This window comes from Numida meleagris, chromosome 2 (genome assembly GCF_002078875.1).
Source record: "Numida meleagris isolate 19003 breed g44 Domestic line chromosome 2, NumMel1.0, whole genome shotgun sequence".
NCBI lineage: Eukaryota > Metazoa > Chordata > Aves > Galliformes > Numididae > Numida > Numida meleagris.
The window spans coordinates 78,193,284-78,208,585 of NC_034410.1; the positions used below are offsets into that span (position 1 = coordinate 78,193,284).

Below are 15,302 nucleotides of genomic sequence, written 5' to 3' on the forward strand. Positions count from 1 at the left end.
TGTAACAGTACTGACAGAATGGACACAAAATCCTTCACAAAGGTTTTAAATGCTGTGTGGCTCTTCTTTTTAAGTACTAAAAACATATTTAAGGAGAAACTATCTTCAACCTCAGAATATTTGAGGTATTTAAAACAAAAGGTATTTGACTCTGTGGCTTACAGACTTGATTATAAATGCACGTTTTTTTAAACCTAGATGCCTATATTCAGATTTTAATTTGAACATGTCTGCAACTTTTCAGTTTTTCTTGCCATGTTTTTGAAAACCAAAGTGATCATCAGTTAAGGTATTTCAAGTCTTATAGCAATTACTTTTTGACTGCTATTTAAATAATAATTGTTCTTTCTTTGACTTAAGTATATACAACTATATTCTAAAATTATAAAATATATATATTTAACCAACTCTTGCCTGCCTGCTAGGTAACTAATGAGAAAAAACAATTGTGCTTAATATTTCAGGAATTTGACATATATGAGAGAGTTTTTGAAGACAGAAGAAAAGTTATGGATTTCTAGTGAAAAGGAATTGGATCACATTTTACATCTTGCAGAAATCATAGAAGAAATAATAATGTTTGATTTCTCAGCTCTTTCAAGCCCCCAGTCTCTAATGGAAACTGCCTTGGGTAAAGTGATTATGTGGATGAAAGGGAAGGAATCTACCACAAATGTCTCACTTGCAGTTTCTGAACTCTATAATGAAATACAAAAAAATTTACAGGTTCATCTGAGATTTTGGATGAAAGAGAAGACAGACTTTTTCTGGCAAATGGTGAAAACTGTGTCTCATGAACTTGATTCTAGGGTCTCTCATGTAAGTCAGGTGGAAGTTGAGGAGGTACTGGAGTCTTTATCTAGATTTATATTTTCTGTTACAGAAAACAAAAAAAGTCTTAATAGAAGTATGCTGTTGCTCAAAAATATCCTAACTGATTGGCAAGATTTAAATAGCGCTGCTTTGAACCATCTAAAATACTTAAGTGAAAACTTCCTGAGGAATCTCTATGAGATTATATCATTGGCTGACAGTTATGTCAATGCATCTTTCAGCACAGGTCACGGAGTGAGTAATACCTCCTTTTCATTACTCTCAAATGCAACTTTTATATATAAAGTACAAGAGTTAGGCAAAATTGTTCCCAATTTCTTTAAAGACATTCAAAAATTAAACAGTAGTAGTGTGGACTCACTTCTTCAGATACTCTTCTCTTTGTATCAGAACGCTGATCTGCTCTTAAACACTGAGAGCAATAACACTTTAATGTTTCTTTATAACACCTCAAAAGATATTTCATCTTTTCAAGCATGGAATGATTTCCAAGATATGGACCAAGTTTCTGATTTTCTATTTGAAACTTTTGATCTTCTCTGGAACTTCACCAGTAAGTCTCTCTGTGAAAAATTACTGACCTTTTACAATTACACAGAGTTTCAGGCCTGGTCTTTTGCACAGGAAGGCAATAAAGAGTTGCAAGTTGTCTATAATATTCTGAGCAGCCTTAACACTTTATTTTCAGATGAAGACCTTGAAACAACTGCTTTTTGTTATTTGGAACAATTTTTTGACATCTCCCCCAAGTGCATTGTAAATAATAGGTGCATTGGCTTTTATCTATCAAACATCACTTCTTTAGATCATTCAGCAGAGGTTTATGATCTCCTTCTGCTTCCATTGGACAGTGTTTTGTTTAATATAACAAAATTGCAAGATAAGGTAAGTGTATCTTCTGCTTTGCACTGCACTTTTACATGGCTTCAAACCTGGACAAAGATTTTTGAAGAAACATCCAAAATCTTAAATTTGAATTCAACCTTTTTTGTCTATCTAAGAAATGATTTGACAAGCCTCTCTGAAAGTATTTTAAATACAACTCATGTTGAACTGTGCAATAAAACAACTCTGGCTATTGTTGAAGCTACATCAGCAATGAATCTGTTGAAAATCATAGTTGAAGGTGGTGATTCAAGAGACTGGAAAGATTTTGAAACTTACCTTGCTATAATTCAAAGTGTTTTTGAAAATGCAGTTGATGTCGCAAGCTCACTTAAAGGTAACAGTTCAGATGATGTTTTAGAAATGATTGAAGTTGTGATACCTGAATTGCAGCAATCTATACTAAAGGTTGCTAATAGAGACTTTTTGAATTCTTGGCTTAATACGTTCACCTCAGGAGGACCTGAGGGAGAAAGGGGTCCCAGTGAGTTTTCCATTTTGAATTCACTTTCTTCAATTCTCAAACTCTCCCCAAAAGAACTTGAATTTGTTCTGGCTGAGATAAAGGACATTGCTGCTTTCTTAACATATGCACCTCAAGACAAATATTTGGTTTGTGCCAGCATTTTCCAGAATATTACAAAATTAATTTATGATAGTACTCTGAAAAACATAAGCTATTCACAAGTGAATTTTTCATCCCATATTCATTCCTTTCTCAAATCTTACAGTATAATAGATGGAGTAGAGGATTGTGATGGGTGGGTCCATGGACTTCATAATCTCAGTGAAAAATACAAGTCACCTTCTCACCTTGAAAATGCAAAACATATTTTATTTCTGCTGAAATCTCTGGGAAACATTGAGACAGATGCTAAACTAAAAAACACTGTGGATTTCATTAATTTGATTTTTAATTTGATGATCCCTGAGTGCTCTGTAACTGGTTCTGATGTGATTTGTTTAAAAATTTATTTCAATATTATAGCAAAAACTTTAAGAGTCATTCTCCCTGAATTTAATGTACAAGATGACACTAATGTGCTTGATTATATTTTTACGCTCTTAAATAATTCTGGAGGTCTGATACAAATGGCTGTGAATAATTTAATGGGGCACTCACAATATACATCACATGATACCCGTTTCGATCACTCAGTCCATGGATCTAACAGGACTTTAAAGATGTTCCTTAATTCCTTCCACAGTGTTCTGCTTTCCTCAATAGAGCTTTTATCCGAAATTCAATCTCTTCTCAAAGATAAAATTTTTGACATGCAAGAAAGCACCTCCTCTCCTTTGGATATTAGGATTGATGAGAAAAATATCAGTTTGTTGATCGAGATCTTTCAAGCTGTAATTAGTAAACTCAATAAACTCAACTCAAATTTTCCGCACGAATTGCAGGGTGAATACAATACATTTCTAGAGAGACTCATAGAAAAAGCAACTCTGAATGGTAAACTGGTAGGAAAGGCACTCAAAATTTTCAAGTCTTCTAGCCTTACTAGTTTTCGAATAAGAGATGATAGAGAGTTTCTAGAGCACATGATAACCTTTGTGCAAAATTTGAAGAACATGGATATTGAGTTCTTGATAGGTCAATTCAAACAAGTCCAGAGGAGCTTGGACAATTTCTTTAAAAATATCAAACCTCTGCATATTGAGAGCTCTGAGTTAGGAATGTTAATAAATTGGTGGGATGCATTTGAGAACAATTCATGTAATGGGAACCTGACTGGTTTATGGCAAATCACACAACTTTTTCAGGAAGAGGATCTCTCTGGTGTAAAAGAGATGTTCCATCTTCTCCTTGATGTCATCAGCCTTACAGAACGTCTAGCTCATGGAAACATCACAGAAGCACTAGCTGAAGTGTACACTTTTGTATTGACTCAAGAAGCAAAAATGCCAGTGTTTCCCAAAGAGATCTCTAATCACGTAGAAAGTCTACTAATATTACTAGAGACACTGACACATATGCCTGATGAACCTGCAGAGGCCTCAATTTGTTTTTCTGCAGAATTCTGCTGGATTCTTAAAACTGTAACACCTCAGAGTGATCTCACTTCCAAACCTTGTGAATTTATGCAAAGTAATTTTTCTCTGAATCACAGTGCAGCCTTACATGTCATGAAAGAACTGAAACTTGTTACTCTGAATGGCAGTTTCTTGTGCACTATGGAAGACTTTCAGACTGATATTACTCATAATCTCACGTGCTTTTTTCATCAGATTAAGGAATGGAACTCTATTCTTTTGAAGTTTTCTGAGCTCCGTCATATAAATGGTTCACTTCTTAAAGAACTGCTAGCTTTTTGGAATGAGCTATACCTCTATGCTGTGCCTCTGCAGGCGAATAACACAAACTCAACTGTCAACTGTTTCTCCACGTCAAAGAGAAAAGTGGCTTTACAAATCATAGAAACTCTGAGTAGTATGCCAGTGGCAGAAATGGAGATGGCGGAAGATATTCTTGAACAGCTGAATAATCTTTATGGTGGTTTAAGTTGGAACAGCCACTCAAGAATATCACTTATGGAGACTGCTTTTCCTTATGTCAAGAGCATGACAAGTGAAGTTTCTGGATTCTTGGATACAGAAGCTGTCTATTCTTTTCTTTCTATAGTTCAGCCTTTAATGACACCATCTTCTGTTGGAAATCAAACTTACTTGGTGCTCATGGTATTATCATCTTTAAGTGGGAACAATAATATATCTGATAATATTGAGAACATCTGGTTTCCTGTAGCTAAAAGCATAGAAGATCTGTTGTTGAATTTTAATGTTAGACAAGCACTTGCAGTGATAGACCAAGAGTTTAAATTGCTAAGGTTAGCCACTGGACAGTCCTCTTCAGTGACTCTTGATGTGTTAACACAGCAGTTTAATACATCATCTGTAGAGGCCGTGTTAAGAAAATTTGAAGACATACAAGAGATTATGAAGAGCTTTCTGTGTGAGTGTAATAATCAAAATTATTCTAAAATGATGCAACCTCTAGTCCTTCTTATGGCTAATGAAAAATCATCAGATCTACTACTGGTTGTCAAAGATATTATTGACTTTCTGGAACTATTCCAAAATAAATCTGAAGAAGATTACACTGGTATGTTGCTTGTTGATGATCATCTTAGCAGAGAAATATTGAATAATACTTATTTTGCTAATTCAGTTTTTCAAAACTTTATTTTTCATATGCTTGCTGGCCTTGCTGTTACAGAAGAAGCTCTGTATGCAAATGATACTGAACGTCAGATAGCTGGCTTCATTGATTCTTTTTTTGATAATGCACAATATGAAAATGTTTCTACTCTGTCACAAAACAAAACTCTGGAGATCATGCAAGAAATCTTGCAAATTGCCTTTCCGTATTTCACAGAACATAACAGGAACAAAATAACCTTAGTAAAGGATTTACGTAAGGATATAATGGCAGAAATGAGGTGAGCAATTTCTGTGTATTACTTAAAACATGTGCCAAAAGCCAGCAGTGACAAAATAAATTTGTATGCAGCTTGCTCAATTTTATTACTTACTATTGTATTTCATATTTGTGCCCTTGTATAAAACAATACTGTGTTTCATATTATTTTGTGCACACCAGATGTATTTTGTATCAAATTATGTAATATGGATCAAGCTCTTGATGTGTTGTGTTATCTGTATTGATGCTCAAGGTGATTTCTTTGGAATTATTATAGGATCAAATATTTCAAGATAGTTGTTTTAAAAACTTTGCAGCTCTGGAAACTGAACTACAGTTTCATTCAAACTTTTTACAACTTACAAACTCTTCATTTTCCTGTGTCTTGGCTTCAGGATTTGAATGAGCAAGTGCTTTGTAATCATACACAAAATAATTCAAGTTTCTGCACTTACTCCTCAAGCAATTGATTTTGCATGCTTGAAAACAGAAAATAGATTACAGCACGTGTGTTCATTTTCTTCAGTGTTGAGAAAATTCAGGAAGTTTAGGAAAATTCAGGAAGTTTCAGGATTGGTTCTTTGTGTGGGGGGGAAAAAAGCAAAAAAATTTCTATTGGTGTTTTGAGTGATCCTTCTTTTGAAAACTGGGACCAAGTGTGAATGAAAATAACTTAAATATGATGATGACTTACGCAAACAAGATGTGCCTTAGTATAAGTACAGTACATGTACTTATATATCTATGAGCATTAAGTTTTTCAGTTAATATATGGATATATATATATAACATAGTTGATACATATAGTTTTATATGTATATACACGCTCATCTGTATTAACAATAATGTGTATATAGTAAGGTATTCAGTTTAACAGATGTAGTTTCTGAAGGAAACTTCAGCCCACGATCATTTTTGTCAGAATTCCTCAAATATAATCTAAGTTAGCAACAGAGGATATTCACCCTTTGGGAAAAATTTACTAACAACTTATTTAATAGAAGTACTGTTAGACCTGTGTTGCTGCGTTTCAGTAATGCTCCTTGAAACTCATGAGAAGGTTATTTCAGACAGCTCTAGAGTGTCTTACTGATGGGACTGATGGTCCTACTCATGTAGCCTAATGGAGAAACAGCATAATGAAGTTGATGTGTGACTCTGTTACTTAGATGTTTAAGATTCATTTTATGCAAATATAGTATTAGTGCAATCCATTGAAAAATGAAAAATTAATATCAATGCTAGAAGTGTGGTTTATTTTTCCAAGATGCTGATTTCTAGAGGTGTTGTGTGTTCTGCTCTTTGCTGTCAATTCAGGAGGTACTGTGAGCAATGTGTTTCTGAAAACTAGCTTAACAACAGTTATGATTTTGCTAGAATACTCAATGATGTTTTACCTTGATGAAAAATGTTCTGATTCTGAAACAGTTCAGACAGATGTTGGATTAAAGGCTAGTCATATAACTGTTAATACTGAAATCCTACCATGGTTCATTAATGATTGCAGTTGTATGTAGTCACTGAAAATTTGTTATGATACACTTGTTATGAAAATAACACTTTCTCATTAATCTTTCCACAGAGCATCTAAAATATGCCAGATTCTTCAGAAACATTTACACCCTGCTAGTGTTCTACTATTGCATAAGTTGCAGTTTGCCATTTTGAATATCCTTAAAATCTTCTCAGGTTGGTTACCATGGTTGTGACTGGAGCACTGTGTGTGCTAGTTGTATTGTTAAGACTTTACTCTGAGAGAACTTTTGTAAATATGAATTTGGGCAATTCAGAGCAGTGCAAGCATACTAATGCAGGGAAATGAAACAAGCAAAGATGCAGGAAAATATTTTGATCTCATAAAGGGATGGTTTCTGGAGTGGCCATTTGGATTCAAAATGTCGGTGAAAGCAGATGGTCTTGCAGCTCCTCTCTCTTCTATCATTTTTAGCCATGTGCTCTTTCCCTGCTTCTTGGGCTTGCTCCACATACCTCTTCCTTTCTTGATTCAACTCACAGAACAAGGGGAAGTCTGTACAGGCATTTCGGTTTTGTCCTATATTTTTTTGCTGGATTTTTTTCAGTTACATTAGTGAAGTGAATAAAGTTATGGAGGTTTTTTGATGAGCAAGAGTTGGCACTAGGCAGCATCCAGCTAATAGAAATGAAAAATTGTGCAAGTGTATAAAGGGAGTTTTACCTCCTGCTTCTGGCTAGATTACACCATAATGCCACTGAGGCAGTGGATTGGCTAGCTATAGCTGAATAACTTCAACAAATCGATCTAACGTGAATGCCTTTGACTTACTTTTTTCGTGTTGGCATTAAAGATGAACACATTGAGAAAGGCCCTGTATTGGCATAAGGGCATAATTTCTTATTATGTAATGGTGAACAGCAGTGAGAATTTAATCTAACAAGCCCTTCTTGCCTTCTAATGGAAAATAAAATTGATCAGAAATGTTTCTTAATGCCTTTAACACATCAGACTTTTGTGTTTATTTGCTTTTAGAAAAAAATCCACCTTTTTCTGTCCCTTTTTGTTTGGTCAGGTTTTCATTTGCTGACCAATATATATACATCTTTAACTGATTAAGCTTTGGACTCTTTCTCTTACAGAAGAGCCACTTGTCACCAGCAACCTTCTCTGTGTTGTTACAAAGTGTAAAGAGGGCATAATGCATCACTTAGTCATCTCTACAATTGAAGGAATCACTCTGGTTCAAGATCATTATCAGGTTTGAACAGTTTTCACACCTATAGGTGTTGTTTACAGAATACAATAAACTTGGGAAACTAATGTCAGATGATTTTTTTCTTCTTCTTTCAAAATGATCTGTCCCCATAGGGCTGTATGAAACTGATGTCTGTATGGGTGTAGTTCTAAGGCGTTTTATTAGTGATACACAGAAGGAATTCCTTAAATTAATGAGCTTTAAAAGCTGTAAATGTAACTTGAATTACAGTAACTAGAATAACTGAATTGCCATTCAGTACCAAACAGTAGCCCATTTTAGTTCTTGTAAATTTTGTGATACTGCTACTCTCATGAATAAGAGTACGTTTGTGTTTGTAGACTTCCAAAATTTTACGGGAACAGCTGTAAAATCAAGCTAAATACAAAGCTGTTCAATTTAAAATGGCAATTGTGGTTACCAGATGGAGTCTGTATTTTTTTTTTTTTTTTTTTAACAGTGCATGAAATTACCTGCAATCCTGGTTGGGAGGCAGTAGCATCTGGCATTTAGTTTGATTCATCCAGAGCAGGAAACAGGCCTTTGGATATCACACACAGATGTGTGCACATCTGTGCATGTACACACAAGTACAAAATACTAACTTCACGCTTTTAGTACAGAATTTACCTCCTCTTTCCATGAAATAGCTCTTCTAGTCTGTTTTCTGTCTACCTGGAGGATTTGCTGACATGAACGGAAATTCATTGTTTTAAGGTAAACAGGTATAAGAGGCAGCACTCATATCTTAAAGTAGACTTTTGCTGAACAAATATATTTCTCTAGTCTCTACTGTTCTACGACAAACTTCTGTGAAAATGAAAAAGCAAAATCAGAAATATGAATATTCAGGAGAGAAAAAAAGTGAAAACTACACAAAGCATGATGTAAGAAAGCTCCTGTATATGGATATCTAGATTTTTCACTTTGCTGATGGAAAACAAGAAAGTGGTTAGCCTAAAATAAAAACTATTGAAATGAAATTTCAAGTTCAAATGTTGAAATTTCTGTTATGGGATGAACCCCCTTGATGTTACGTCAAATTCACAAATATTTTTGTTATTTCCAAAACTTAAATCTTTGAGAATTCCTTGGTTCTGGAAAATCTTTGCCCAGTTTCAAATTAAGTGAGTAAACAAGTAGTACTTCATCCACATTATTGTTTGAAAAGATGCATTATTAGATGGCTAAGACTACCTATATCAAGCAATAACATGACCTCATGAATTTGCTAACAAAATGATTCCTATGTTTTGCAGAGTATTGAAAGAATGTGGCTGACTTTCAACAAGGGAGACTGTGAGAGCATGGCATATATAAACCTGAAACTTTCTAGTAATCTGGAGAGCTTCCTGAGAATCTTACATAATATCACTGATGGCAGCTGTGACTGTCAACTAATGCTGGAGAACATCCAGAGACGCTTGCAAAAGTAAAGCCTTTTACATTTCAGTACCCCAAATGGCTCTTGTTAGTGATGTTATTTTGTGCACATGTTCTAAATTTTGTAGTTGCGGGATAAATACTTTTAATCACAGTCTCTTTTTTTTGTTCGTGTAACTGAAAATTGAGCAAATAAAATGCACAAATTATTTAGGTATCTATTTAGCGAAATTCTGGATTTTTCATACTTATGCTGAGCACTTGTAGTTGATCTTGCCGGTTCATTAGGAATGCTTTAATCACAACTAAGAATTTTTTTAGTTTTCCATGATTTCAATTAGGTAACATTGTCGATATACTTACTTTTTACTTAAAACTGTTTTGCCAGGGCATTTTCCTCTCAGCAGCTGGGAATCTTTTGCAAAACATTGGCCACACAGGTCAGTTCAGCAGTTCAGACAATCAGAAACATGGAGCAGTGCTCGTAAACTATCAAAATTGAGCTCCAAATAGTTTCCAATAGTTGCTTAATCACTTGAGGGAAAATAATAGATTTTAAGTGAATAAATAAAACAGCTACTACATATTTCAAATTAATTGTCAGTTAGAAGTGGCTGCTCTTATGGTTGTTGCTATTATGGTTTGTCTGATTATTTTTATAATAGGATTGAATGATCTGTGTGAATTACTGAAATAACATAGAGGAACATGGACATAGAGGTTTTTCTTATAGACCCTAGACTCACATCCAGTGTTTCAATAGTAAATAATTTCTGAAGTGTGTACACTCTTTATTACTTAGAATTAGACAGACTTAGTTCATCTGTAACTAGAATGCTTTGCATCTCTAGGTTTTAAAACTCTGTGCTCAGTAAAAAGTATGGAAGTGAGACTTTACTAGACCTGTGCTTCTCCATAAGCCATTGTTTGTACAGCACTACAAATGTAGACATCTCCCCATCATGGTGTTCTCATTTAGGGAAGAAATATGATGGTCTCTGCATTACATAAAAGCAGCATACAGAGGTCTGTGGAGGCGCCTTCTGCATGCACAGTATGCACACAGAGCATAATGTGTTTGACCTTTTTCTTCGGGGGTATTTCACTGTGCATGATACTCTTTATACGTACTGAAGTCAATGATTTAATTCTGGTAGAGTGTGACTCTATGGTTATCATTACAGACTGATTGAAAATTGGGAGATACGGTTTTCAGAAAATCCTGTGGTAGCTTTTCTCAGCAATTTTAATCTTTTAAATGGTGAGTTATGGTTTTCTTCAGCACTTTGAGTCACTGCTGTGTATTTATTTTTGCAAAACAATGTTGTAGTTTTCAAACTGTTGAGGGATGTTCCTTATGGAGAGTGACCTTTAAATCTGATGTAGAAGGACCTTATGCAATATTTTTAATGACCTTTATGACCCCTCATAAAAAATCTAGAGAAGAGGCTGCAATCTGTGGGGAACTTAATTAAGCAGGTTGGATATCTCTATTTTTATTTTCTTCCAGATATGAAAATCAAAGACTATGTGCAGAATATTACTGAGTTGAGGCTGGACATTCTTTCTTCTGTCAACCTATCTGAAGAAACTATCAGTAGCATCTTGGAAGCTAGTATCTCTTTTTCAAAGGTAAAATATTAAAAAGAAGTGTTAACAGGATAACCCAGAGCCAACTGAAACAAAAGATGAATTGTGTGGAATCTTCTGTTTTGATTTGTAACTTCCATATGGAAGTTTGTGAGTTTTGGGACTTGAAAACAACAGCGTGAAGTAGTAAGAGAACTATTTATAGTAGCACCAGTATTGACTAAATTGGACTGCTTCATTACTCTCAGCACTGTTTGTTTGTGCTGACACTGAATTTGAGCTTTGCTATCCTAGTAGTTTAGAAGATGAGATTTCCTGAAGAAATCATTTTTTGTCTTCCCGCATCTGAGTATTGTACAGAGAAGTCTAATTTGTTTTGTATTCTTTGGTGTGCTCCTCATTGTTCTTATATTTTCACCTGGATTTTGCCTCACATTTATCTTTTTTACTTGTCCATTGTATATTGTCTAAAGAGTGGATAGAGTAAGTTGTATGAGTGAAGGCCTGTATGTATTACATTTGCTGCTGTTTCCTGTGATCCCTGTGAGCATACAGTAGAAATCATTATAACTGCTAACTGCAGGTTTTCTCTCCCGTTAATGCCTGTGTGACTGAAAAGAGTTGGAGGTAGATTTGGCATAAACCGATCAGGTCAGTCAAGCAGCCACTGGATGTCACTGATGCTCTACTTGCAGAAATGGTTGCAAGTTTTGTTCATGACAAATGTGGCTATTAAAAAGGCAGTTCATACAGTTGTGACTACTTATGGATGATTTGTTCTTCTACTCCTTTGGCAGTATGGCTGCCTTTATTGTTAGCTTGTTATTTTGATACCAGTAAATGGTAATGAGAGAAGTCGCCTGGAAGCGATTCAGTTAAATGGGACTCTGCACACCTTTGATCTTTTGGAATAATAATGCTAATTGACTGAATTCTCAAATGATTTTCTATCTTCAATCTTTTCTGGAAAAGTACTCTGTAGAGTTAAGATATATGTACACATCTCACATTTGCATATTTATACAGAATTTTTTTTGTATGTATATGCGCTTAAATCTTCCTCCTGTCCAGCTGGAGCACTAAGACCTGTTCAACTGGAGCACTAAGACCTGTGTCTCTTAGTGATTATATACAAACAATTTTTTAAGCTACATCTATTTTAAGCATTATCTATTATGTTTATAATTTACGTAGTGACTGTCAGAAAAAAAAAAAAAAAAACTAATGACACTCACAGGCCCCTTGCAGCCCTAAATGTCTGTCATTGTATAGCACTACTGTGCTTGCTTCTGGGATGGTAAGAGTAAGCCTGTAAATAGCTCATACTTGATGCACTTAGCTTTCTACCTCAATATTACGCTCTGGCCATTCTCATTGCAATCTGATTGTGTTTCAAAACTATGCAAAACCTTTAATCTCAAGATTATAAGCATTTATTTACTGAACATAAAGACTTTGGCATAGCTCTTGTACTCACAAAGCTGCAAAATGAGTCCAGAAGGACTTGGTCCAGTAGATAAAGTACTGAATGGATAAGAACTGGAGTAAAACTGTAATGTTCATGTGGGAATGAGGATATGAATTTCAAATTGCATAACAGACTCAAATTTCCATCAAAACAAGAAATCCGAATCAATACATTTTTATGCTACAGGCAGAATTATATTTACACTCATATCCTGGTCTCTGTACATGCACAAACAAAAAGTGAAAATTTAAAAGTACAGGAAATGATTTGGAATCATGAAGACAAAATTCTGGAAGAAAGTCTGAAAGGTTGCAGATTAAAATGTTCATAGGAACTAAAGAATTAAATTGCATATCTTGGCCAACTGTGGGTCCTAAGTAGATTTTCTTGTGAATCGTCTCCATCACTGGATGCTGCTGTCAGGATTAAGTGGAGACAGTGCAAGTGGATGCTGTCCCAGGGAGTACTACAGTGGAGCCCCGAGTTCTGTGCTGTGGCTCTAAACTGTCATTTTCCTGAATTTGCTGCCATTTGCCTTCTTTCAGACATTTCAGGAGAGAGAGGACCTAAGAACTGCTAATATATATGGGCTGAAACCATTTGTCTGTGTGACATTTTTGTTAGAAGAAAAGAAAATCACTATTTCAGCAATTTTTTATTGTAGTCTTACCACAGGTCTGCTTAGGCTTTTGTCCCTTCTGTTAAACAATAACACCTCAAAGGAGCGTTGAACTAAGAAATGTGAGCTGGCTCAGAGTGGTCACTGTAGGCGTCCCTAAGCATTAGATTTGCGTGTACACACTGAAAAAAAGTGCATATGGTTTGATTTTGCAATGATTCACATATCTGCATGTTGTTATTCAGGTGTTTCTGCTTCAAAGAGGTGTATCTGCTAGAATGTGTATGGACAGCATTCTAAAGATGTCTGCTTTAAGGTATCAATGATCATATAATTGATCTGCTCACAAATGAAAATGAATGTTTATAAGAAACACACTTCATCTGTTTGTAGGCATATAAAGTGAGAACACACCAATCTGATAGAGAGCTGTATAGTTCATTCTTTCAGTTCTGTTGACAACTGCAAATTGTTATGTTACTTGACAAATTCTCATTTTATTTACTACAGAAGAAGGTCATGCATTCCAGGAAGAAAAGCTTTTAATATACATACATTGTGATAGGTTTTTTACAGTGTCTCTGTGGTAGCCTTCACTCAAAGATGTGATGAAGAAGTACTTAGCCTCTTGCTCAAGCTCCCTAAAAACAGCAAAACTTCCCTGGCAGTAGAAGAATTATGTTCTTTACCAGCACTGGATTTGTACACCACGTTTGTACTGATTTTACAGAATTTGAACTTACGTCACATAATTTACATGGTAAGATCATTCAGTTCCTATGCTTTTCTTTGGAAGGTGGTCTAAAACATGCTGGGAGATAAACAGCTCAGTTAACAAATATAGTATTTTGTTGCTTCAGATGGCCTTTTCTGTGGAAGCAAGCACTAGCCATGTGGTGCTTTTTGTCCTCATTTAGCTCCACAAAGCAAACACAGTTGAAGAACAGGGTTGGTAGATCTTATTGTATTCCATACCTCGCTTCCTCAGGAAAATCACCAGTGAGGAGTTAATTATGAAAGCAACAGAGAAAACACAAGAGGTCAGAGATTTAGCTTTATTAATCTTTTGCAGAGCTTGAAGTTCATGTGATTAGGCACTTGTTAATTTTTGCATGTGAAACACTGATTTGATATCGCTGGAATGAAAAACAAGCATAGGAACCCTCATTATGTACATTACAAACTTATTTACTAGGACAAAATCATATCACCCTGGAATGTATTTTATTTGTTGTAGTAATCATCCTGGGAATTCAGGTGGTTTCCTCAAGAAGGACATAAATATGTCTCTCTCTGTAAGGGCAAACCACCTGTATTTCATGTGATCTAAGTCAGATAACTTTGACTGGTTCATAACATCTCTGTGGTACGTAATTGCAGCTTTGTCGGTTGGCACCCGCTTTGTCTAATCTGACTGAAAACACCCTACATTTATTTACCCAGGTAGAAGAGTTCTAGAGAACTTACAATCATGATAGAAGACAGTGTTTGTATACTCCTGGAAAATAATGGGAATAATGCAGTGCCAAAACTAAAATGAAGGGGATGAAGAATTCTGCAGCAAATCTGTGCTGTCTCTAGATTTGCAGGTTATCTGGAATTGAATGTGGGTTTTCAGAGAGATGCTTCCACTTCTTAGAGCAAAATTATTGGATGGAATTTGTGATAGTTGTTTATTTCAGATCTTTTGGGTCACTGAAAATAAAATACTATTAAGTACAAATAGTGGAAGGATACTTACAGCGCAGTCACGAAGAATATTTTGTTTGACAACCATAGATCCTGTATTTATTTTGTATGCTACCTGTGAAGCTATAAACAACAAAAACAACAACGCAAAGAACAAACAAAATAAAAAAATAACCCAGAAAATAATGTTTCCAAGAATAAGTTTCTGCTTTCTGGAGTTAATACCAACCTAGATTGGCAAAAAGGAAGAAAAAGCAGTACTCTTTTCTATTGAGCCCTAATTATGCATAGTGAATTCCTAGTACTGAATAAAGAATTTTGTCAGCTCATCCTAAATTATTGTGGAAGTTTTGCTAACTTCGTAATTAAATTCAGGTTTATTATATGGTATTTTTTTTAATATGTGAATGTAGGTGAAATCTGGCAAGAATATTAGGAGAGATGTTATTATAGTAGAAAGTGTCTTAGCCAAAGACAGGTGGATACAATAAAGATAATCAGAGGAAGCGGCTGGAAGTATATAATGGGATTATGTTGTTTTTTTATTATCATGCATAGGCAGGTAACTTAATCAGTTTGCATTACCATAATATCAAAATGGCCTATAAAAACAAAGGAGAGAGAGAAAATTCTCAATGCCAAAACATGCATGGTGGCAACAGCAAAAGGCCAATT

At 35.0% G+C, this 15,302-nt stretch overlaps 1 protein-coding gene across 1 annotated transcript in view; it reads left to right on the forward strand.

The window, feature by feature from the left end:
* Nucleotides 1-15,302, forward strand: part of ABCA13 (ATP binding cassette subfamily A member 13) — a 193,230-nt gene that overhangs the window by 38,533 nt on the left and 139,395 nt on the right. The window contains exons 19-25 of the mRNA XM_021386386.1: nucleotides 465-5,165; nucleotides 6,729-6,835; nucleotides 7,763-7,881; nucleotides 9,138-9,310; nucleotides 10,446-10,522; nucleotides 10,772-10,893; nucleotides 13,504-13,698. Of these exons, the coding sequence (XP_021242061.1) occupies nucleotides 465-5,165; nucleotides 6,729-6,835; nucleotides 7,763-7,881; nucleotides 9,138-9,310; nucleotides 10,446-10,522; nucleotides 10,772-10,893; nucleotides 13,504-13,698 (5,494 nt within the window). The remainder of the gene's footprint in view (nucleotides 1-464; nucleotides 5,166-6,728; nucleotides 6,836-7,762; nucleotides 7,882-9,137; nucleotides 9,311-10,445; nucleotides 10,523-10,771; nucleotides 10,894-13,503; nucleotides 13,699-15,302) is intronic.